The sequence below is a fragment of the Bos mutus genome, chromosome 21, assembly GCF_027580195.1.
Source record: "Bos mutus isolate GX-2022 chromosome 21, NWIPB_WYAK_1.1, whole genome shotgun sequence".
Taxonomy (NCBI): Eukaryota; Metazoa; Chordata; class Mammalia; order Artiodactyla; family Bovidae; genus Bos; species Bos mutus.
In genome coordinates this window covers 29,591,829-29,616,025 of record NC_091637.1, presented here as the reverse complement: position 1 = coordinate 29,616,025, position 24,197 = coordinate 29,591,829, and the positions used below count along the sequence as shown (strand labels likewise).

Sequence of the window (24,197 nt, the reverse complement as noted above, 5' to 3'; positions counted from 1 at the left end):
CACATGAAAAGATGTTTAACGTCATTAATCATCAGAGAAATTAAAACCAAAACAAGGCATCACCTCACACCTCACAATGTCTATCATCAGAGAGAACACAAATAACAAACGTTGGCAAAGATGAGGAGAAAAACGGACCCTTGTGCACTGTTGGCAGGACTGTAAATTGGAGCAGCCAGTGTGGAAAACAGTATGGCTCAAAAAGCGAAAAACAGAACTACCGTGTGACCCAGCAATTCTACTCCGTATATACGGGGGAAAAAATGAAAACACTAATTTGAAAAGATACATGCACATCAGTGTTCATAGCAGCCCCGCTTATAACAGCAAAGATATGGAAACAAACTAAGTGTCCACGAACAGATGACTGGATCAAGAACATGTAGCAGATAACGGAATACTGCTCAGCCACAAAAGGCATGAAATTTTGCCATTTGCAACAACACGGATTTTATGCTTAGAGAAATGTCAGACTGAGAAAGACAAATACTGTATGATATTACTCACATATGGAATCTAAAAAATAAAACAAATAATGATTACAACAAAAAAAGAATCGGATGAGAGAATAAACTAGTGGTTACCAGTGAGGAGAGGGAAGGGAGGAGGGGCAAGTTAGGGACAGGGGATTAAGAAGTACAAGCTACGATGCATACAATTACAAGGATATATTGTGCGTGTGCGTGTGCACGCTAAGGTGCTTCCAGTTGTGTCCAGCTCTTTGTGACCCTCTGGATTGTAGCCCACCAGGCTCCTCAGTCTATGGGATTCTCCAGGCAAGAATACTGGAGTGGGCTGCCATGCCCTCCAGGATATATAGTACAGCATAGGAAATACAGCCAACATTTTATAACTATAAATGGAATATAACCTTTAAAAATGGTGAAGCACTGTTGTACATCTGAAAATATATAATATGGCACATCAACTATATCTCAATTAAAAAAAAACTTGCACTAATCATTTAAATGTTTTAATTTGTCTTTACTTAAAACATTAAACAGTAAAATTTGAAATACCATAGCAAATTAAGAGAACACAATAGAAAGGTAAAGCCATGCATTTCAGCGCCTTCAAGGGCACTTTCTTTCCCGCTTTTCACTGGCCCCCACCTGCCACACGGCCAGCTCTGTGCCTCCTCCACCTTCCTTTTCTGTCCTGCTTTGGCTCCTGTAGCCTCACTTATGGAGAAGGCAATGGCACCCCACTCCAGTACTCTTGCCTGGAAAATCCCATGGACGGAGGAGCTTGGTAGGCTGCAGACCATGGGGTCGCCAAGAGTCGGACATGACTGAGCGACTTCACTTTCACGCACTGGAGAAGGAAATGGCAACCCACTCCAGTGTTCTTGCCTGGAGAATCCCAGGGACAGGGGAGCCCGGTGGGCTGCCGTCTATGGGGTCGCACAGAGCTGGACATGACTGAAGGGACTTAGCAGCAGCAGCAGCCTCACTTAATATCCTGCAGTGCTCTGAAAACCACCCCGCGCTCCTCGCGTCCTAATGCCTTTACCAATGCCTCCTGTACCAGGAACACCCCACTCTTCTCCCCGCTATACTTCTGTGGGCTCCCGCACATCCTTCAAGGTGCTGCCCCGGCAGACCTAGACCTGAGCGGCTCGGAAGAGGCCCGGGGCTGGGAGGGACTTACTCGAGGAACCTGGTGATGTACTCGCGGCTGCAGCGGGACCAGGTGAGAGGCGCAGCGTCGTACAGGAGCTGTGGAGACATGATGAAAGGCCGTTTCCCAACGGGCTCACAGTCATTGCCGCTTCCGTCATGCTGAATGCCAAAACTGTGTGAGAGCACAGGCCCCAGGGGCGGGTGAGCCGGCGGGAAGCCCGCCAGCCCACTCCCTCCCTCAGGGGTCTGCGAGGTGCCGGGTACTGGCTCCGCCACCAAACCACCGTGTGGCTGGGGGAAAGTCACACCCCATCTCTGAGCCTCCGTTTCCTTAAGGTAAAACGTGGGTGTGACAACCAGCTGCCCGGGGCCCTCCAGCAGCTGATCCTGAACTGAACACCAGGGACCACAGAGCAGCCCAGCGCCTGCACTGAGCTGGCCAACAATGGCCGGCCAGGTGGCACCCAGGGGGCCCATGGTGGCCCCCGCAGCCTCACTGGCACCAAGAACAGTCTGACAGGGTTCCTCCCCACCCCAGGTCCTATCTCAAGGCTGTGCAGTGGAGTTAGGGAGTCCGAGCTGCCACGCCACAGGAAAGGTCTCGGAGACCATCCTTGGAAAGACACGAAAACAATTATGTGTGCTGACCTCTTCCTATGTGCCAGGCATCACACTAAGCTCTTTTCAGAAACACTATCTCACTCAGTCCTCAGTGACGAGCCAACCCCTCTGACCAACAGCGCTTTCTGTGAGCCTGCCCTCGTGGCCTCCCAGACCATCTAAGATGCTGCCATACTCACAGCTAAACAGTCCAGGCACAGATGGCTGAGGGCAGGGGCCATGCTTAGGCACAACAGCCTTACACAGAAGTGTCCAACAGAGGGAGCCTTTCACATCCCTGAATCCAACTCCCTCAACCAACAGGGAGCATACAGAGGCCCAGAGAGGGCAGGGAGCTTGCCTAGGGTCGCAGAGTATTTAGGAATGCGGTGGGAGGTGGCAGGGACCAAGAGTCAAAGATGCAAGCGCTGAGGGCAATAGGGAGGGACAAAGACCCATGGTGACTTTCCGGCCCATCTCAATCCCACTTAAGGCTTAGTCCTCTCCTGTGTAACAGGGAAGCAGCCTGGCTGCGGGGTGGGGACAGGGCAAGGACAGAATGTGGCTAGGTTGGGCTCGTTCCTCAAGACAGGGCTCCCTTCCCTGGGACTGCATGGGCCATCAGCCTGGCTGGCTGGTGCCTCCAGGTTGGGAGGTGAGGCTGGGTTCTTAGTGTGGCAGTGGGGGTGGCAGGGTACCTGTGCCCGAGCTCGTGGGCCACGGTGAAGGCCAAGGGCAGGCCCGTGTCCTCGTTGATGTTGCAGCTGCGGTGTGGCTGGCACATGCCCGCCACGTGGGACAGGCCCAGGGTCTCGCAGGGCTGGTTCATGGCCGCACACAGGTCCTTCCTGCACGTGCAGAGAGAGGGGGGGCCCTCAGACTGACCTGGCCTGGAGCCAGGCCCTCCCAAGCTGAGGGGGCCAGAGAAGGACCCCTGCTGACTCTGAGGGAGGGCGGGAGCAAGAAGGATGCTCCTCCCATCGCTCTCAGACCAGCCCATGAGCCTTCGGGGAAGCAGTGACCCTTATTCACACAAGACACCTCTCTGGGCCTGGGGAAGAGACCCATGCACAGACAATTTGGGTTACTACCCCAATGAGAAGCTGCTGGAGCTCAGCAAAGGGAAATATTAATAACTCCACCTCAAGTTCAAAAATACTGCCTCTGAACTGATTGGGAGTTGTCAGAGTTGGGGTCATGTTGGAGTGGGGAAGTATGGCAGTAAGATTTTCTGGTTATAAAAGAGCAGCACAAGAGATCCTTCTAATGGAACCATTCCATATCTAGACTGGGCAATGGATACAGAAATTACACGTGTGATAAAATTGCAGAAGACTAAATACACACACAAATAAGTGTATGTAAAATTAGTGAAACCTGAGTATGGTCTGTGGATCATATCAGTGTCAATTTTCTGCTTGGGATATAACTACAGTTATGCCAGATGTTGGGGGCTTTCTTGGTGCCTCAGATGGTAAAGAATCTGCCTGCAATGCAGGAGTGAAAGTGTTAGTCACTCAGTCGTGTCCAGCGCTTTGCGACCCCATGGACTGTAGCCTGCCAGGCTCCGCTGTCCGTGGAATTCTCCAGGCAAGAATACTGGAGTGGGTTGCCATTTCCTTCTCCAGGGGATCATCCCAACCCAGGGATCAAACCTGGGTCTCCCGCACTGCAGGCAGATTCTTTACCACCTAAGCCACCAGGGGAGAGCCAGGTTCAACCCCTGAGTCAGGAAGGTCCCATGGAGAAGACAATGGCTATCCATTCCAGTATTCTTGCCTAGAGAATTCCACGGACAGAGGAGCTTGACAGGCTACAGTCCATGGAGTCGCCAAGAGCTGGACACAACTGAGGGACTAACACTTTCATTTTCACACCAGATGTTACCACTGTGGGAAACTGGATGAAGTGTAGATGGTACCTCCCTGTATTATTTCTGACAACTGCATGAGAATTCACAATGAACAGCTCACAATGAATATTTACAGTAAAAAGCTCTCCCCAAGTGCTGTTGAAATCCTGTCTTGGATCAAAGGTGTGGAAACCCTCCTCCAGATGAGGCTCCTGAGAGCAGGGCCATGTCTGCCCCACTCCTGGGGCTTCTCCCCAAGGGTCAGGTGGCACCTCCCTCCCATGCAGGCTCTCCCAGCTGCACCCCAGGCCCCTCCCCTCCCAGCTGCCAGTACCTGGTGAGCAGAATGGCCGTGTCATGGTGCAGCGGGTGGGCATCCCCCTTCATGTTGATGCTTTTCTGCCACTTGCAGAAGCTCCTCAGAGTGTTGTCTGCGTGGTGAGAGATCTTCAGGTCCTCCTGCAGGCAGAGAGCACAGCCACTGAAGCCTCCCCCAGAGCTCTGAAGGGTCAGGCCAAATTCTCCTCCACAGGAAGGCAGGGGACAGAGGCCCAGAGGTGGCAGCGGGCAGACCTGTGGGCCCCAGGCCAGTCTCTGGTCTGACCACCCCTCCCAGAGGCACCTGCCAGAGGGACCTAAGAGAGGGTCAGCCAGGGGTGGGGGTGACAGATGACACTGCTTGGGCCAAGGAGGCCCTGGCTGTGCCCTTTCACACAAGGTGGCTCGGGTGAGTGGCAGGAGGACTCTGGCAGGCGATGCCCATCCCAGGGGGCAGTGTAAGGTCACGTGACTTCCCACCTCCTCATCTTCCAGCAGGATCAGGCGCACAATGGTGATGTGGATGGGATTCCCGATGCTGGGGTCATGAAACAGACCGGCCACCTACCCAAGAAATAAGGGTCAGGCTGTCACCTCAGATATACAACACAGGCAGCCTCTGCTCACCTCCAACCCACCTGGAGGGATGCACACCCATGTTCATACACAGGGGAGCTCACACCGTGCGTGCATCCCATACATGCAAGTACTCACACCTGAACACACACTCCCCCAGCCCAGCATCGGCAGAACCTGGAGGGGACGAGAGGGCCTCCCAGGCTCTGGGGTCCCGAGCACCTGTTTGGAATCCTATTCCCCAGCTTGCACCTCCAGATGCTGGCTGGTTGGCCCATCTCAGGGCCCTCCTCTGTCCTGGGCTGGATCGGCCCTGCTGCCCCCTCTTGCCCTGGGGAGGCTGGGACCAGCATCCCAGGAGTGAGCCCTCTCATGAGGCAGGAACTGGGCACAGCCTGGGGAAGGGATGGAGGCAGGCAAGGCCCATCTTCCCTGGGGCTGACAGCCATAGGGCCAAGAGGGCAGGTGTGCAGGCCTCTCAGAGTCCCCCAGAGCTAACCCCACTCAGCCCCAAGGCAGAAGCCCATCCCCAAAGATGGACAGTGTGCCAAGGTGCAGGGAAATGGCAGGTAAAGCTGTCTGTTCTTTTAAAGCTCCCTCAGGACAAGGAAGAAGCCAGCCCATGAGTGGAGACAGGGGTCAATTTCCCAGCAGGCAGAGATGTCAGGACATATCAGTTTTGAGTTGGCTTTTAGCAATTCCATCGAGAAAAATATATTCAAATAGGAATGGAGAATACATGTACTGTTAAGAGGGCACAAAAGCCCCTGATAAGGGGATGAATCATACTTTCAGAGCTCAAGGTCAGGAATGGTGAAGTCAGTGATGTAATAATGTGCCTCCCTCACCTCCATGCACATGCTGGGTCCTGGGGGCCCCTCTGCACTTCCTTCCTCCCCCCTTCCTCCCCAACATCAACCAATTTTGCCTCCAAAATTTTGTCCTCTAGCCCATCTGCAGCCCTGCAGCCCAGCCATTTGTCTCTGAATACAAACCCAATCACATTATGTCTTTGCTTAAAACCAGTGGGTCTTCACTGTCCACAGGTAAAGGGAAGGTCCTAAGCCTGGTACACAGGCCTGTGTGGTCGGTCCCTGTCCACTTCTATGGCCTCACTCTTCTCCTCAAACTCCCTCACTCCCTGGCTCTAACCACTCTGTCTGGCTTTCTCTCAAAATCCCAAGATCCTTCCTACACAGGGCCTTAGCAGATGCTGCGCCCTCAGCCTAGAACACCTTCCCAAGTTATCTTTTACCCTTTCTGCAGCTCTTGCCCCTCCACCATGTCTTCTGAGAGCTTTTTCTCTACCCAACACTCCCAAACCACCATGAACTTGTCTTCTCTAGGACCCCCTCCATCATACGCTCACATTTATCAGTTTCAGTAACATCTCTCTCCCCTCCAGACCATAAGCTCCTTGGGCTCCCTCTGATCTGTCCAGGTTCCTAGCACATTATGGACTCAAGAAACAGTTGCTGAATGAATGAATGAAGCTCGAGCGCTTGTTTTTTCCAATGCATTATCTCATTCAAATAAAAATAAAAATGCAAACAGTCCCCTGGAGAAAATCAAATTAAAAGAAAAAAGTTTTCCTAGACAACATGCAGGACACGACTGAGCGACTTCACTTTCCCTTTTCACTTTCATGCATTGGAGAAGGAAATGGCAACCCACTCCAGTGTTCTTGCCTGGAGAATCCCAGGGACGGGGGAGCCTGGTGGGCTGCCGTCTATGGGGTCGCACAGAGTCGGACACGACTGAAGCGACTTAGCAGCAGCAGCAGACAACATGCAAGTGAGCTTGGCAGCAGACCCCAACAAAGAGGCTCCAAAGGATGAGAAGCCCCTGAGGGTCTGGTAAGACCTGTCCCAGCAACTAGCCCACCTTATGTCCTGAATTAGGGCTAGGAGAGCTTCCTGCCACCACAAAGTCCCCCCACTGTCTAGAACATTTTTCACTGTCTCCCAAGAAGTACGGAGGTGAAACACGCTGGGAGGTACTGGAGGAAGGCAGGGTCATTAACTGTTGACTAAACCAACCTGTGAGTGTCTGTTTACAGCCTGAGGTCAGGGTGTACGGCCTGGGTTATCTCAACTAGATAAACTATACCCAGGAAAATGAAAGTGAAGTTGCTCAGTCGTGTCCGACTCTTTGCAACCCCACGGACTGTAGCCTACCAGGCTCCTCCGTCCATGGGATTTTCCAGGCAAGAGTACTTGAGTGGGTTGCTGTTTCCTTCTCCAGGGGATCTTCCCAACCCAGGGATCAAACCCAGGTCTCCCGCATTGTAGGCAGACGCTTTACTGTCTGAGCCACCAGGGAAGTCCCCCTATTCTGGTGCAGGCCCAGAAAGCAAGCTGGGGTAGGCAGTGTTCATGAAAGTAAGATCTGGGGGTTACCAGTGACTACAAGCTCCCAGTGAGCTAACAGTATGACAAGAGCCACTCACTCAAAAAGGGCCCCTGACCTCAGAGGACATGAACAGAATTGGGGGTGCAAAAATGGGGGGACCTCTCTTGTTATGCTTGGAATAGGCCTACCTGAGCTCCTGGACTCAGACCTGGGTCTGGCACACTGACAAACTGGTAACCTGTAGGAGGCCCTGGTAAAGAGGGTGAGGCTGTCCTGAAGGTGGCTGTGGGGCTGAAGAGCAGATCTTCAGTAGCCACAAGAGCAGCAGCTAACACTGACCGAGCCTAACACACATGGTCCTCGCACTGGGAGCGTCACGTGCCTTAGCTCACTTAATCTTCACACCTCTCAGGCAGGCATAAGTATCGCCATCTTACAGATGGAGCAACTGAGGCTCCAAGAGAGGCTAAATATGGGATCAGAAACCCAGATCTGACTGCATCAAAGTTTCTGCTCTTAAGTTTGGAAAGTGCTGCCTGCCTCCTCTCTGGTGGATGGATTCTAAACATGTACAGCTTTGGAGGCTCTGAGGAGTACTGCAGTAAAGTCTGTTACATTTTTTTTAACCCTGTGTTGCCAAACTTTCAAAAGTGCCATCTTTCTTCACAGAACATTTATTAGCATCTCTTGGAACAAGTACTCTCCAGAATATTCTTTGAGAAATGCTATAAGGCAGAGCTTCCCAAGCCTGGGATCTTATTCTTGTGCATCCATCACCATGTCCTTGGTACAGAGCTGACACTCAGCACTCATGTCAGCCTTACATGAACAAACATCTGCTCCAGAGGAAAAAAGGGATAAGTTCTCCTCACTCCCACCAACCTGTTCCCTCATCCTTCTAGCACACTCTGGACACCACAGCTATCCAGCTATCCCTCTCTGGGGCAGGTTAAGAGGCAGAGAGGACCGAGTAAGGCTTTGGAAGCAGATAACTCTGAGCTCCGGTTCCAGCTCTGCCACTCACCAGTTCTGTGACCTTGAGAAGTTCCTTGGACTGCCTGATCCTTTGTTCCTCCAACTACAAAATGGGGCTGAGGCTTGGAAGAGGCTCTGGGTGTGGAACACTGGCCAAGTAGCAGGTGTTCAGAAGCCTCAGCCCTAACACCCAGTCCAGCCCCCCTTGGAGGCTGGCTGCCTGTCATCCATGCCCCTATCATTTCCTGGAGTCTCCCTGTCGGGTATCCAGCACTGTTAGCCTCATAGGTGCCTCCACCCTGTCCAGACCAATGCTGGACTTGTCAGCTCACAAAAATTATGACACTGTCCAGAACATGTGACTCTGAAAGCCAGGCCCTCCCTCCTCCAGGGTGGGGCTCACAAGGTAAATGCCCGTGTCCTGTGGGCCTAGACAGGGAGGCGGGAAGGGGCCCTGCTCTGGGGTCAAATCCTTGATCCCTGGCACACAGGGGATGTCATGGGGGAGCCTGGAGGGCTTGATACCGTCCCACATGGAACACTCAGTAAAAGTGAGGCTGATGAACCCAGCCTTGGTGACTCCAGCCAAGCTCCTAGGCCTCTTTCAGGCTGAGCATGCAAGGGGAGGATCTCGTGGCCTGGAAACCTGCTCTTGCCCCCCTACCCCACCCCACCCCAGCCAAGGAGCAGGGCCCTGCTGTCCAGCAACAACCCCTCTGGAACCCTGGTGGCTAGTGGCTTGTCTCCCTGGGCAGACAAGGCTAAATGGAGGCTTGGCTGGGCCTTAAGAGACCTCAGGTGTCAGGCAGAAGGCTATGGCCTTTATTCCATTAGGAGGAGGGAGCCAACATGGGTGGCCAAGTCGGGCAGGAACTGGCCCAGAGCTGAGCTTGCCAATGCAGACTCGAGCAGTGGGGGCATGATGGCCACAGACAGAGCCCCTTCCTTTCTCTGACCCTTGGCTTTATGGCTATAAAAGAAGTGGCCAGACCTTAGATGACCCAGAGCATACACTTCCTTGAGTGTTTTGGGGGTTAAAGGCTGATATGGGGGAGGTCACAACACATGACACTGGCCACACCAGCTGCAGGGCACACACACCCGGCCTGCTCTCATTCACCCAGCCCAGAGGGAAAACCGTGCTGTTCAGTGGGTAGCCTGCTAAGAATGCCAAGGGCAGAGATCTCTTCTCCCCAGGGGCGCAGGAAGCAGCTTGGCTGCCTGAGGCCTCCCACCTGCACAATCTGGGGCAGCAGCTGGAAGGGGCTGGCTGGCACTAAAGGAGTGGGAATCACCAGCTTCGACCTGCCACAGTGCCCCAGGGAGGACTTGGGAGATCGGGGCTCCTGTCCAGGTCTGTCCTGGCCTAGCCTTGTGACCTGGGCAAGTCACTCACCCTCATGGGATCTAGTTATTTCGACTGTCCTATGGGATCAAGAGAAGTATGCCAACCCTGTTGTACCACCCAAGTGCTACCGTCATCCCCAGTTCACAGCGGAGAAAGCTGAGGCTAAGACAGGTAATGTGGCCTACCCAAGGTCACAGGTCCTTCTAACTCTAATGCCTGCTGATGGCTCAGGCAGGGGCTGGGCTGATTGGGCATTTCCACATCCCCAGTGACCAGCCCAGGTCCCAGCACAGGGTGGGGAGGTGCTTGTTTAGAGTGGTGTGGATGGGCCAGCCAGTCTACAGGCTCCTCCGGGCAGGCACAAGGTCGAGGTTGCTTCATCCCCCCCTCCCCCCACTCTGGTCCTAGCAGCGGGCAGAGGCTGCTGAGCCAGTGGGGTGCCATGACCTTCAGTGGTGTCTCACATCTGCCCAGGTTCTCTCCCAGTGACTCAGGAGCTGGAAGCCTGTACCAGGCATGGAGCCTGGGGTATATACCTTTGGGGTTCACCAACACCACCTCCTGGCAGCCCTCACCACCCCCCACCACACGCTGCCTGTGGCAGCCTCACCATGTTCATGATGGTCAGCACGTAGCTCTCGACATTCGGCTGCCCGTGGTACTCCACCATTTTGGCGTCGGCTACCACCAGGGTCTCCACCCACTTCTCTTTGCTGACCGAGCGCTGGTATCGATGCCTCAGCCGCTGACGCCGCCACTGTTGCCGCTGTTCCCAACGCTCCCGCTGGGGCTCCAGCTCTGGAAACTCTGTGGGCCCAGAAGGGGTGGGGGCTAGCTGCCAGGAGGTTGGCCCAGGACACACGTCTCAAGGACCTCTCCCCAGTGAGCTCTCTCTGGGTCAGCAGGATCGGAGACAAGGGGCCTACTCCCAGTGTGACTCTGCCCCAGACCTGTGCTGTGTGGCCCTGACCTAGTCACTTCCCTTGTCTGACCCTGGGGCTGCCTGACAATAAAAAGATAAGCCTAGCAGCCTCAGAGGATGACTTCTATGGGGCTATGAACATGGTGAAGCACTGAGCCTGTTAGGCGAACTCCTGGGCCTGTATCTCTCTATGCTGATCCACCCCCGCTGGGGGGTAAGTACCTCCCAGCTCACACAGACCTCTCAACCTAACCCCCAGCCTGGGGAGGCTGGCCAAGACCCCAGCCAGCTGACCCCCCTGGAGATCTGCCCCACTGCCCCAGGCTCCCCACAAGATCAGAAGAGGAAGCACATCTATGAAGCTGGGGAAACTGAGGGCAAGAAGCAAGCCCCGGTGAATATCTGTCCCAGGAAATAGAGTCCCTAGCCATGGGCAGCTTGTGAAGCTGGAGCATTCCATAGACCCCAGCAGCCTTTAGCAGGCAGCTCCTTACCTGGACTGGCCCAGCACAGACTGGCCACTCTGCAGAAGAGGTGCTGGGTGCCACACTCTAGGTCTCCAATAACAGAGGTCAGTTTTTCTGGGGTAAGACCAGAGTGGGGAGGGGAGGGAGGTTCCCGCCTAGTTGAACTGCTGAGGTTGTGTATGGCCCAGCCTTGACTGGACACTCAGGGAAGAATGGCTGCCACAGCTAGAGGTGTCACAGGCAGGGAGCAGGGAGGGGACACAGAGAGACTGAGCCCTGAGGTAGGGAGGTAGATGAGCTGGTGGTGAGAGGAGTCAGTCCAGGGGATGAGCTGGGGCAGGCCCAACAGGCAGAGGCCTCAGGCCCATCACACATAGAGGGCACAGGCTATGATGATGCAGCTGTTGGTTTGTCTGTGTCCCTTCAGTCCAAGAGGAGCTGGGCGTGGGGGTGTTAATAGAGGTTTCTGGAAAGGCCCCTCCATGTCCCAGACTCATCCCCTACCCCAGAGCTGATAGCAGAGAAACACACCTTTCACCCCACAGGTGCCTGGAGCCCTGGAGTCCCCCGGCTCTGCCCACTTCTCAGGGACTTGGCGCTTGTATACCACGTGGGGCTGGGCGTGGCCAGGCCGGGCGGGGACACCATCCAGGGGCTCAATGAAGTAGTCCTCGTTGGAGAGCTGGAACACACCTTTCTGGGAAAGAAGCACCAGGGTCACACGGGGAGGACTGACACTCGGCTGCCCTCCCCCACGCCCAGAGGCCTGTCCTGCCCAGCAGAGCCCATCAGGCCAACTGACCCCAGACACACTGTGCCTTCCTCCCTCTAGACCTTTGCTCACTTTGTACCCTCTGCTGGAACATCCCTCCCTACCGCCTTACCCAGCCAAAGGCTTCTAGGCTGAGCTCAGAAGCCATCAGCCCAGGAAGCTGCTCCATACACCCACCCCACCCCTTAGCCCATAAGTACAAAATAGGTCTGCATCCCCCACATTCCAAAGATGAGCAAGAATTACAATTAAAAACTTAACACCAAGGGGAAAAAAAGCTTTGGGTTAGTAATGTACAGCACAGTGCTATAGTTAATAACACTGTTTTGTGTTTTTGAAAGTTGCTAAGATAAAAAGTTCTCATCACAAGAAAAAAAACTATATGTACATAAATTTGTAACTAGACTTATTGTGATCATTTTACAATATATTAATAAATAGGTGTCAAATTGTCTGAAACTAATATTTTGATAATATCTCAATAAAAAGAAATTTGATTACCAAAAGAAAAAAAAAGAAAGGAAGGAAGAAATGGGTTTCCTTCCAAATCTAACAAGATGGCCATGGAGATACCCACTGCCACCAGGACACCCTCTTCCTTGGTCCCAGGATCTTCCAGAGAAGGGAAATTGAAAGGGGTGTCTCGGGGATGTTTGCTGGCATTCAGAGAGGCCAGAGGAAGGAGGGGCCTTGGGAAGTATCTTTGAGCAATCCACCACCTACTAGGGAAGCTCAGGACTCCAACATGGGAGGTTTTTCCTCCCTCAGACCCCTCCTCATTGGCTCCAAGTCAGCCAGTTGGGTCACTCAGGGCAGAGAACCTGGAGTGCTGGATCGTGTATCATTAGCTCTAGGGGCTGGAGGCCTGCGTTTACTCCACCACTGGATAACTGAGTGACCTTGGGCAGGTTCCTCTCTGAGCCTGTTCCCTCATCTGTAAAGTGGGAACAATGCCCATATGTGTACTTGTCGCTCAGGCGCAACAAAATTAATTTAACTATATGAAAAGGGAGAAGTACAGGCTCCTGTAAATGAGACTTTCCCAGGCAGCTGGGCTCTCAAAGGCCCAGATACCCTAGAGCAGGGGTCCCCACCCTCCAGGATCTTATGCCTGATGATCTGAGGTGGAGCTGATGTAATAATAATAATAATAGAAATAAAGTGCACAATAAATGTAATGTTCTTGAATCATCCTGAAACTACCCCCTACCCCTAGTCTGTGGAAAAACTGTCTTCCACGAAACCCTTCCCTGGTGCCAAAAAGATTGGGGACCAACGGCTCTAGAGCCTGTGAGGTGGGCTATATGTCATGAGCCCGTGCCCTGCCACAGCTATGGCTTTTCCTGAGCAATCTGAGCTGAGGCTCCCTGCAGGGCGTAGTGGATGGCTGAGAATGTGCCCCCATCCCCCCACCCACCCCCACTCCTCCCACACCCGACCCTCCAGAGCTGGGAGCAAAAGGAGCCCTATGCTGCCTGGAGAGGAGCTGCTCTCAAGCAGAGGGAGGCAATTAGGGCTGCACGTGGCTGCCAGCATTACCTCAACTCAGAAAAACCTGGAGGCTAAAGCCTGCTCTCCAGGGAAGCGGGGTGGGGGCGGGGGTTGCGCGATCAAAGTCATAACTGATACTCCTTGAAGATGAGGGACTCATCTGCTTTCTGAGTTACTTAGTCCACACACACCACAAACAAAAAGCTGTTTTCAAAGTCTGGAGTGACAGCTTCAACACTATCTGAGAAATTGTCAGAAATGCAAGTTCCCCACCCCCTCCCCATTTACCCTATGGGGCATCAGGTTTTCCACTAGGCCTCGGTGACTCTGGTTCGCTTTAAAGTTTGAGAACCGCTGCCCTAGAGAACAAAGAGGCCTGAGCTTGTCCACCCCATTTTACAGGTGCTAATACTGAGGCTGGAAGGGGGAACTCCAACGGGCCAAAACCAGCAGACAAGTCCTCGCCCAGGCAGGGGATGGGGATGGGGTGGGCCCACGTCCCGCCAGCTCACCCGGCGCACTCACCAGGCCGTCGCAGGCGCTGATGGCCGCCAGGCCGCCCTCGAGCTCAGGGTCCTGCACCTCACCTAGCAGGTGGCAGGCGGGGGCGCGGGCCCGGATGTGCGCGCGGCCCAGGCCGCCCCGCCGCCGCGTCTCGCTCACGAAGCCGGGCGCCAGCAGGTGTGGGTTGGCGGTCAAGTTGAAACGCAGCTCGCGGCCGCGGTACTGCAGCTCGTAGAAGGTGGGCGCGCTGGGGCGGGCGGACAAGTCCCTCTTGCGCAGCGCGCGGGGCCACAGCTCGTAGGACAGGAAGGAGCCCCCCGAATCCACACGCACCGGGTGCACAATGTCCAGCGCCGCCCGGCCATCAGTGGCGTGCCCTGCAGGGAGAAGAGCCGAGACGGAGTGGGCAGCGGCCGAGGGGGCGCTGAGGTCCGAGTGCCGGGATTCAAACACCCACCACCTGTGCTGTTTCACCGCTCCATGCCTCGCAGTCTCCACCCAGGTGATCGCAATAACCTCTTCACAAGTCTCCCTGCTTCCGTTAGTGACCATCTCGGGTCCCTCTCCCCCAGTATGATTAGCTTTCCACGTGGTAGTCCTAGGGACTCGTTCCAGAGCTGTCAGATCCATAGCCTTTCTCTGCTCAAAACCCTGCAGTGGCTCCCAGCTCACACACAGCAGCAAACTGTTCTAGCGATGGCCAGGGACGACCGATCTCATCTCAGCTACACCTCCCGAATTCCCTCCATTCGGCCACTGGCCTCCTTGCTGCCCCTGCCTCCGGATTTTGCTTTCTTGTTCCCTCCACCTGAACACGCTTCCCTGTTTCCCACATGACAATAAAGCACTCACTTCCTTCAGGTCCTTCCCCAAAGCTTACTCACTTCTTTTTAAAATTGCAACTCCCCGCCTCTCCCTATCCCCCCTTTCCTGCTTTATTTTTCCCCATAGCACGTCTCACATACTGTATCACTTAACATCTGCATTCTTTTTTCTATTTTTCTTTCTCCATCTCCTCCCAGTGTGAACTCTGAGAGGGCAAGAATCTTTAGTCTTTGTTGAAGATTTTAAGTGTTCAAGAATGTCTGGAAACTAGTAGTTTCTCAGTAAGTATTTGTGTAAAATCTGTAGAAAGGGGATCGTAACTTGCACTTTGGGGGCTGAAGATTAAATGAACTGATCTACTCCACATATAGCAGCGCCTGGCCCACTGAATACGATGAATACGACTGAATATGATGGCAATTATGATTATTAGATTATTATTAGCCTGATGGATTTTTTAAAGTGCCTGATGGTTCTTCTGCACACATCTCCAGGCCTCCTGAGATGGGGAGTCAGAGAAGGACCACCCAGGTAGGGCTCCCTGGCCCCTCATCACTACCATTTCAACCAAGCAGCTCTAGTTTATTTCTTTCACATTTGAGAGTTAAATGAAAAGATTCCAGGGCTGGAAAAATTTGCAGAATCCTCTCCTAGTCATTCTGTCTGCTTGATTTCCCAGTAAGTCTTGATTCTTAACCTTTTTCTGCCATGGACTCCTCAAAAAATGTTTTTAAGTGTGTAAGATTAAATGTATAGGAATACCAAGGAAATTCATTATACTGAATTAAAGCTGTCAAAATAATTTAAAAAGTAGATGTGAAATCATGTGTTCCTTTCCTAATGCATTAAACAAGATCCAAAGGCAAGTTTAATAACTATGATGATTTCAAAGTAGTGAAGAGCATCAGCCTTATTTCAAGATACCTGCAACTGTGTTGAGATTTTAAAAAAAGAAGAAAAAGTTTTTTTTCTTGTCCCTCTTGGTAGCTTACCTGTCTCCTGAGAAACCTGTATGCAGGTCAAGAAGCAAACAGTTAGAACCAGATATGGAATAGCAGTCTGGTTCAAACTCGAGAACGGAGTACATCAACACTGTATATTGTTACTCTATTTATTTAATGTCTAGGCAGAGTACATCATGCAAAATGCTGGGCTCGGTGAATCACAAGCTGGAATCAAGATTGTCAGGAGAAACAACAACCTCAGATATGCAGATGATACTACTCTAATGGCAGAAAATGAAGAGGAACTAAAGAGCCTCTTGATGAGGGTGAAAGAGGAGAGTGAAAGAGCTGGCTTGAAACTCAACACTCAAAAAACTAAGATCATGGCATCTGGTCCCATCACTATATGGCAAATAGATGGCAGAAAAGTGGAAACAGTGACAGATTTTCTCTTCTTGGGCTCCAAAATCACTGTGGACTGCAGATGGTGACAGCAGTCATGAAATTAAAGGATGCTTGCTCCTTGGAAGAAAAGCCATGACAAACCTAGATAGTGTATTAAAAAGCAGAGACATCACTTCGTCCATTTAGTCAAAGCTATGGTTTTTCAGTAGTTATATACAGATATGAGAGTTGGATCCTAAAGAAGGCTAAGCATTGAAGAATTGATACTTTCAAGTTGTGGTGCTGGAGAAGACTTGAGAGTCCCTTGGACAGCAAAGAGATCAAACCAATCAATCCTAAAGGAAATCAACTAGGAATATTCACTAGAAGGACTGATGCTGAAGCTGAAGCTCCAATACTTTGGCCACTTGATGTGAAGTGCCAACTCACTGAAAAGACTCTGATGCTAGGAAAGATTAAAGGCAAAAGCAGAAGGGGGAGGCAGAGGATGAGATAGTCAGGTAGCATCATTGACTCAATGACCATGAATTTGAGCAAACTCCAGGAGATAGTGAAGGACAGGGAAGACTGGCATGCTACAGTCCATGGGGTCACAAAGAGTTGGACATGACTTAGCAACTGAACAACAATTGGTAGCTAAATCAGAGATGCTGCTAATACTATTGTGATTTGTTGCTAATATTTGTAATGGAAGGAAATACTGAATTTCACTTCAAGGTTAGAAAAATTAAAGATGTAATATAGTCCCATCCAAGTTCATGGATCCTCTGAATTCTACCCAGGTCCCTGTGGCTATGGATTCTAAGTTAGGACACCTGCAGGAGAGTCTCCAGATTGCTCCTGGAGAAAGCAGAGAGACATTCAGAGAGGTGCAGAGACTAGCCTAAAGGCACACAGAAAGAGTAATAAAGTCTCCCAAATGGTTTCAACCTCCCAGTAACGTCCTTCTTCATTCTCAGAGGTCTGTCTCTTGCTGGGTCTCAGTTTCTCCATTGCTAACATAAAAGCTATGACCACCCTAGACAGCATGTTAAAAAGCAGAGACATCACTTTGCCAACAAAGCCCGTCTAGTCAAAGCTATGGTTTTTCCAGTAGTCATGTATGGATGTCAGAGTTGGACTATAAAGAAAGCTGAGTGCTGAAGAATTGATATTTTTGAACTGTGGTGTCGGAGAAGACTTGAGAGTCCCTTGGACTGAAAGGAGATCAAACCAGTCAATCCTAAAAGAAATCAGTTCCGAATATTCATTGAAAGGACTGATGCTGAAACTGAAGCTCCAATACTTTGGCCACTTGATGCGAAGAACTGACCCATTGGAAAAGACCCTGATGCTGGGAAAGATTGAAGGCAGGAGGAGAAAGGGGCAACAGAGGATAAGGTGGTTGGATGGCATCATCGACTCAATGGACATGAGTTTGAGCAAGCTCCAGGAGTTGGTGATGGACAGGGAAGCCTGGTGTGCTGCAGTCCGTGGGGTCACAAAGAGTCAGACATGACCAAGTGAACATGAATTGGACTCGATCAAAGTTTTCCAACTATTTTGACCACTAGACCTAGTCTTCAAAAGAAATCTCACATGGATACACACACAAAGAAGAGCAGCACTGCTGGGAGTGGGCAGCAACCCCAGGGCTCACGCTCTCATTCTCTCTTTTCCTTCTCCACAGTTCCCAGGCCCTAAGGTGCAGGTAGGAAACTGGCCCATCTGAGGTTTGTCCCAGCCTCTGGTCCTACCTAGCTCTGGGGCTTGTCCTGGCTTTATGCCCAGCTCTTGGGATCCTGGCTGCTCAAGACAAAGACTTCTCAAGGCCACAAGAATGCCTGAGTGCCCTGCAGCTGTCCTACAGAGCTCTCTGTGTGGCTGCTGCTGGGGTGGGAAAGGAAGCCAAGTCCAGCCTGAAGCTCCCTCCAGGCCAGGCTGCAAAAACTCAACTCACCCTCCAATCTGTCTCCTGCCAAACCACTTGAAGAGTGCGCTGCATGGTGTGGCCCCCCGCACCCCCGCTGAGGACATCCCTCACTGCCCACAACTGCCCCAGTGGGCCAGCCATTAGGGCAGTCCTCTAAGAGCATTCTCCAAGAGGCAGGACACAGGGTGGGCTGGAGTAACTTGTTCAGTGACTTTAGGCAAATTTTCCTTGTCTCTGAGTTTCAGGAGGGCACAAGTGCAAGGATTTTCCAGACTTCTCGGATGAGAATTTGTTAAAAACAAGTTCTCAGGCCCTGTCCCAGACCCACTGAATCAGCATGTCCAGGAAATGGGACTGGGAAGCTGTGTTTTTACCAAAAGCCTCAAGGGATTGTGGTCATCAGGGAAGTTAGGAAATTCCTTACTGGACATAAACCTGGCTGAACATCACAAGTACCTGGAAAGCTCTGAAAAACTGTAGCTGCCCAGGACCCAGCCCAGATATTCTGATTCCTTAGATCCAGGGCTCTGAGGCCCCAGAATCTGCAGTTTTCCAAACCTTCTGGGGATTCTGAAGTAACCATTTCAAGGCTGGCATTTGGAAGCCATTGGGCTGGATAGTTGAAGGAGACTTCTTGCTCTCTCATCCTCATAAGGGCATTTGGGAGGCCAACTCCACAACCATAGCCTGCAGACTTGTTTTTTTTTTGTTTGTCAGTGTATTGATTAGGGGCAGGTAGTGGTTTGTTGGACTGGCAAAAATGTTGAACAGTATTTAATCAGTTGCCAGTGTTTTTTGTAAAAAAGAAAAAAAATCACATAATTTTGTACAAAAGTCTCAATTTTCAGCTTAAAGTCTTATCGTCCATCCATGTCAGGCCTAAATTCACACTTGTCAGAAGTGGCCCATTAGAGAGGGCCTGTGCTTTCCCATCTGCCTCAGTCTCCACCACTTCCTATGTGTTCTCAGCACTGTCGCTAAATATAGGTTGCCCTCAGCTTCACACTTGTGCTGTCTTTCATTCAGTAAAGAGCTGAATCTCTAACAACAACGGGAAAACAAGGGCTGGGCCAAGAGGCCCTATGATTCAAGAAAAATGTCTTCCCATCAGCCTCGTTACGTTACCTGCCTGGCCCATGGCGTTTGGTGTTGTGAGGGAGAGCTAAGTGCCCTAACATCCAGGAAAAAGTACAAGACACCATCCTAGCCCTGAGAATAAATGGGTGCAGGGCACTCATGATCCTTACCCCTGGCACAGCGCTGGGAAAGTCCAAGAGAGGGCAGGGGACAGCCCAGAGATGTACGAGGATGAAGAAGAGCTTTGTCAGAGGGGCACATGTGACATGTCCCCTTGACATATGGGTACATATTTAAGCATGAGGATGAGGACAGCTTGGTGGTGGGCATCATGTGATAGACCACCAGAGAAATAGGAAGAAGTCAGGTGAGGGGAACAAGCAATAAAAAGCTTGACCCAGGCACGTGTTTTGTAGAATGAGAGACAATGGAGTTAGAAAATAATGCAAAAGTGTGAGCGTTGAACACAGGTAGACCTGGGTTCAGGTGCCAACTTGGCTACTTAATAGTTGTGTGGCCTGGACAGTCACTTCATCTTACTGAGCCTCAGTTTCCTCATCTGCTCAGAGTATCCAAGTCAGAAAATTTAAGGAGGGTCATGGAGCAAATAGATGGAGAATAAGAAAACAGTTATACTCCAAGGTTTTATTTTAAATGAATATTAAAAGCAGTTCCCAGGGCATGAACCATCACAGTCAAGGCTGCTAAAGACAAGCTGAAAGTGTGGGGTGCTGATGCCAATTAGCCCAGAAGTGCTCAGTGTACCAGAAAAATGGAAGCTACATGGCACACCTCTAGGCAACGGCAGTGTCCTCAACCGTATGTGGGTGGGAGAGGGCACTGTGTATAAGGCTGGGGAATCAGATCCCCTGGGGAGAGATGGCCCCGAGAGTTCAACAGTGTCCCTGGGGAGGGATCCATGAACCTGGGGGTATGCAGTCCTGTTGAGAACCCTTGCGCTAGACCTTGGGAAATTATTGCAAGATAGAAATTCAAGTGAGTTATAAAGAAGCATCCTCTTAAGTTCAAAAATGTGGTGGGGCTAAGCAGAAATATGCTGCAGGCAAAAAGCATTAGAAGTAATGTGCTCTATAGTCAGAGCACCTGGGTCTGCATCACAACTTTGCCATCAAAAGCTGTGAGGCTATGGGTAAACTAACCACACAGTCTCAGTTCCTCCATCTGTAATATGGGCATGATAATAATTATACCTTAGGTTGTGTGAGAATTCAGTGCGTCAATACATAAGCGCTTAGTTCAATAGATAATAACACAAAGCAAATGTGACTAAGTTATGACTGAAAATTAGCAAGAGAAGTTCTCAAGTATACTTAGCTATGTCTTTAAAAACTTCTTTTGCTTAATGACTTAATATTTTAATAAGAAATGTAAAAATATTAGTACTTACAGGATGTTACCATTTTTACTGCAATAATTTTCATTTTCTTGCTTTATTCTGCATTCATTAGTCAATTTGTCAATTAGTCAATGCATTCTGCATTCAATAGTCAATTTGTGTTGTTTTGCCATTAAAATATTTTTAAATGAGGGGAGTAAGTTAAAAAATAAACAACTCTTTCAGTGTCTCTGATAACTGATGGCTGGTAGAGATCATGGTGGTGGAAACTACCACCACCCAGTGCTAGCAAAGGGTAATTGCAGGTTCCAGTCCGGTTTGTGGGTGCATCAGAGCTGAGCCAGCAGTGCCAAAGCTACTGCAGATGGGAGCAGGGACTGCCAGTGGTTCATGGCTGAGTCTGTCCTGCCAGGAAGGTTATTCAGTTGTGATTGGAGTGAGTTCCTGCCACAACGGGTGTTGAATACTTTGACTATCACTGCTAGGTGACAGAACTGTCACCCTGGAACTTCTACCAGAGAAATGCCAACATGGTGTTTACCCTCACCTCCTTATCGAGTACCTGAGTTACAGTCCAGCTCTTCAAATGACCCATAGCTCATGACAAAGAGAAAAAATAACCAGGGTGTGTGTGACACATGCCCCCCCCCCCCACTCCAGTCCGTCTGCACTTGCCTGCATGCACGTGTGTGCATGCACACGCACACAGAGCTCACATGTGTGAAACAGTGTTTTGGTGGGTCCCTGCGCCAGTCCCAGCAATCCCAAGTCCCTTGGTTTGTTACATTTTTCTAAAAGTGAGCCCAAGATGTTTTCTTTGGCCTCTAACTGGGTCGCATTCAGTGGGCAGAGCACCTGGTCTAGGTTCCCCAGGCAGGTCTGAAGAAAATGACAAAGAGCTCAGCAGCCTCCGTGTCAGGGATCCCAAGTGGGAGAGACTGGGGAGGACCTCATGTGACATATCTATAGGGACACTGGAGACAGACACTCACCTGAAGGGGGACCCAGATTAGATAGGAGGGGCGCTTGCCTTTCCTCCACCCCAAATGGCAGGTCCAAGTTTCAGGACACACCAAGGACTCCCTAATCTTATTGGGTCTACCTGGCAGACTCATAAAAACCACGGCCACCACGTGGCAGTTTCTCTGTTCTGTGCGAAGCAAACACATTCACCATCTCGCTGAATTCTCGTAACAACCCTTGGAGGTAGATACCATTATCCCAGTTTAACAACATGGGCAAGCTCATACATGTGTCTGGCTTGCAGTAGGAGACCCTGACCACAGGCACTCCCCGGCCCCCGACACACACATAACCTTTCTCCCACAGCTGCCAGGGAGCCTGGACCCAAGTTCAGGCTTCAGGGGCAATTCCTTGGGGCGAATACTTTCCTGCTCCCATCACCTGGTTCACCCTCATCGGTCCCCAGCTCTGGGGCAGTGGGAAAACACAGGCTTCACCCAGGTAGCCCAGGAGTCTAACCTCGCAGGTCACTCCCCTCTCTGAATCTGTCCTCTCATTTATAAAAGAACTTTCCATCACACACCTTGCAGGGTTGTTGTGGAGCTGATGAGAAATAAGAAGTAGGGATGCTGGCACATGGTAGGTCTCATTAAATATTTGCTCTGTCCCCTACACATTGTTGCTAGACAGGGAGCTTCCTCCCTAAAACACTGCTCCCCTCAACGGCTTTCATCAGCTGCACCCCTCAACGGTTCCTTGAACCTCTAAGATCTGGCTTAAATGCTCCCTACATTCCGGCCCATATGCTTTTCCAGCCTCACAACCACAATCCCTCTGCTGAGGAGGGAGGTCTCCCCGAAACCCAGCTCGAAGCCCTAATCTAGCCACCCCACCCCGACCCGCTCCACCAAGCCCGGTTGGGCTGCACCCATCCGCACCCACACATCCCCCCACCTCCCCACTCCCCCTTCCAGCCCATCTAAAGTTCATCCACCACACACACACCCTTCCAGCCCATCTAAAGTTCACCCAACACACACACACACACACACACACACACACCCTTCCAGCCCATCTAAAGTTCACCCATCCTTTCAGTCCCTCCAAGCTCGGGCCCCTCTCCTACAAAGCCTTCTTCCCGACTGCCTCGCCTCAACAGTGCTTCCCACTATTCTACCCGCGCCCAAGAGACCAGGAGCTTCCAGAGCGCAAGGCCAGGGGGTCCTCTACACCCTCCGATCCTAAATTCCCAGGCCGGACGCTCCAGGAGCTCCGTGGCCCGGCGGACCGGGACGGAGCATGATTCTGGACGCGGGCCAGAAGCTCGTCGGAGGCCAGCCGGGCGGGGCTGGGCGGGGAGAGCCAAGCCCAGGGCCGGGGAAAGAAGCTCCTTCTCCGCGCTGCTCTCCCGGCGCCTTCACACTTGGGGGAGGGGGAGGCAGGAAGTGCAAGGACCGCGCAAGACGCGGCCCGGGGAGCTTGAGGGCCGGGCAGGCTGCCTAGAGGCGGGGGACCGGGGCGGGGGGCCGGGGCTCGGCAGGGAACCGCGTAGACCTGAGACCCCGCGACTCCGCCCGCAGCGCCCTGGCCAGCCTGCTTTCCAGACGAGGCACACTGGGGAGGGCGAGAAACTGAATCCATCGTCAGCAAGCCGCGCTCCGTCCAGTCGCTCAGACGAAGAGATTCCCCGGGAGAGACAGACGCGCTCTGCTGCACCCGAGGTGGGGAAACGGGAGCTCGAAGAGCGTGTAAGAGGCTTATTCTGGCTATGGGCAGGGTGCGTAGTGGAGTCGAGGGCTGGGGAAAGCTCCCTGAAGGCGCGGTTTCGCTGCCCTAAGCCCACCCCTGTCCCTAACACCAGGAGAGTGGGGGGCGACCCCTCCCGGCAGAGCCTGGCAGGAGCGGAATCTGCAGAGGTGAGAAGGGGCTGAACCTAGGCTGGAGAAGCGGGGAGGGGTGGCAGGGCCGGCCGGCCGGGGCGGGGCAGCCACCCACCTGGTGCAGATCCGTGGGCGCCCGGCGCCAGGACCGAGAGGAACAGGAGCAGGGGGCGCAGCAGCGGCGCGGGGCTTCGGGGACTCGGGCCGCTGGGCATGGCCGGGGCCAGGCGGCCGCCAAGCGACCCCTCGCACACGCTCTCGTCCGTCCCGTCCGTTCGCTGCCCGGTCCCGGGTCCGGCTCAGGACATGCCCGACCCGCGTGCAGCTCCCGGCGTCCTGGGCCCGGACTGCCGCCCGGCGGGCGGCTGCGCTCGGTCTGCGAGCAACAAAGGCTGCAGGGCCCGCCCCCTCGGCCGGCTGCGGAGGAAAAGAAAAGACTGGAGAGTGAGAAGCGGAGAAAGAAAGGGAAGGAGGGAGGGAGGGAGAAACGCCGCGGGCCCCCGCCCCGCCCCTCGGGCTCCTTCCCCCGCCCCCGGCCCGCCCCTCCCGCCCAGGCGCGGCCTCGCCCCGCCCTCGCCCCACCCTCTCGGGCCACTCCGGGCCGGGGCCGACTGCCCACCGCTCAGGGGCGGAGCACCGGGCAGGGCGCACGCAGCGGCCCCCGACGGCCCATCGGCCGCCCACCGGGCCGAGGGCGCCGTCTGGCGGTGGAGCCAAGCAGGGCCCTCCTGTCCTGAGCCCGCCGGAGCCCCTCAAAGAATCTGGAATTTCTGCCTTGTCCCTAAACTGTGCTCGAGGTGGCGCCCTTCGGTGCACTCCCGGGGCTAGGCAGTCCTGCCCTTCTAAAGAAGAGGGACATAGAGGCCCCGGGAGGGTCCAGGATCTCCAAAGCTAGCTGGGGAGAGAGGCCCAGACTCTTCCCAAGGGAGCATCTGTTTCCTACTTGGGGCAGGGTCCCTCAATTCCTCCTGTCCAGACTCCTTTCCAAGTGTGTTTGCCTGAAGGGAAGCACAGCATTTGGCCCATGGGCTGGAG

The 24,197-nt window shown here is 52.7% G+C and overlaps 1 protein-coding gene across 1 annotated transcript in view; it reads right to left on the bottom strand.

The window, feature by feature from the left end:
* ADAMTS7 (ADAM metallopeptidase with thrombospondin type 1 motif 7) overlaps positions 1 to 23,619 on the bottom strand; it is a 58,112-nt gene extending 34,493 nt beyond the window's left edge. Inside the window, 8 exon segments of the mRNA XM_070358499.1 lie at positions 1,651 to 1,794; positions 2,921 to 3,070; positions 4,409 to 4,533; positions 4,873 to 4,956; positions 10,254 to 10,450; positions 11,564 to 11,729; positions 13,821 to 14,176; positions 23,278 to 23,619. Of these exon segments, the coding sequence (XP_070214600.1) occupies positions 1,651 to 1,794; positions 2,921 to 3,070; positions 4,409 to 4,533; positions 4,873 to 4,956; positions 10,254 to 10,450; positions 11,564 to 11,729; positions 13,821 to 14,176; positions 23,278 to 23,377 (1,322 nt within the window). The 5' untranslated portion in view covers positions 23,378 to 23,619.
* Positions 23,620 to 24,197: the final 578 nt, after the last annotated feature.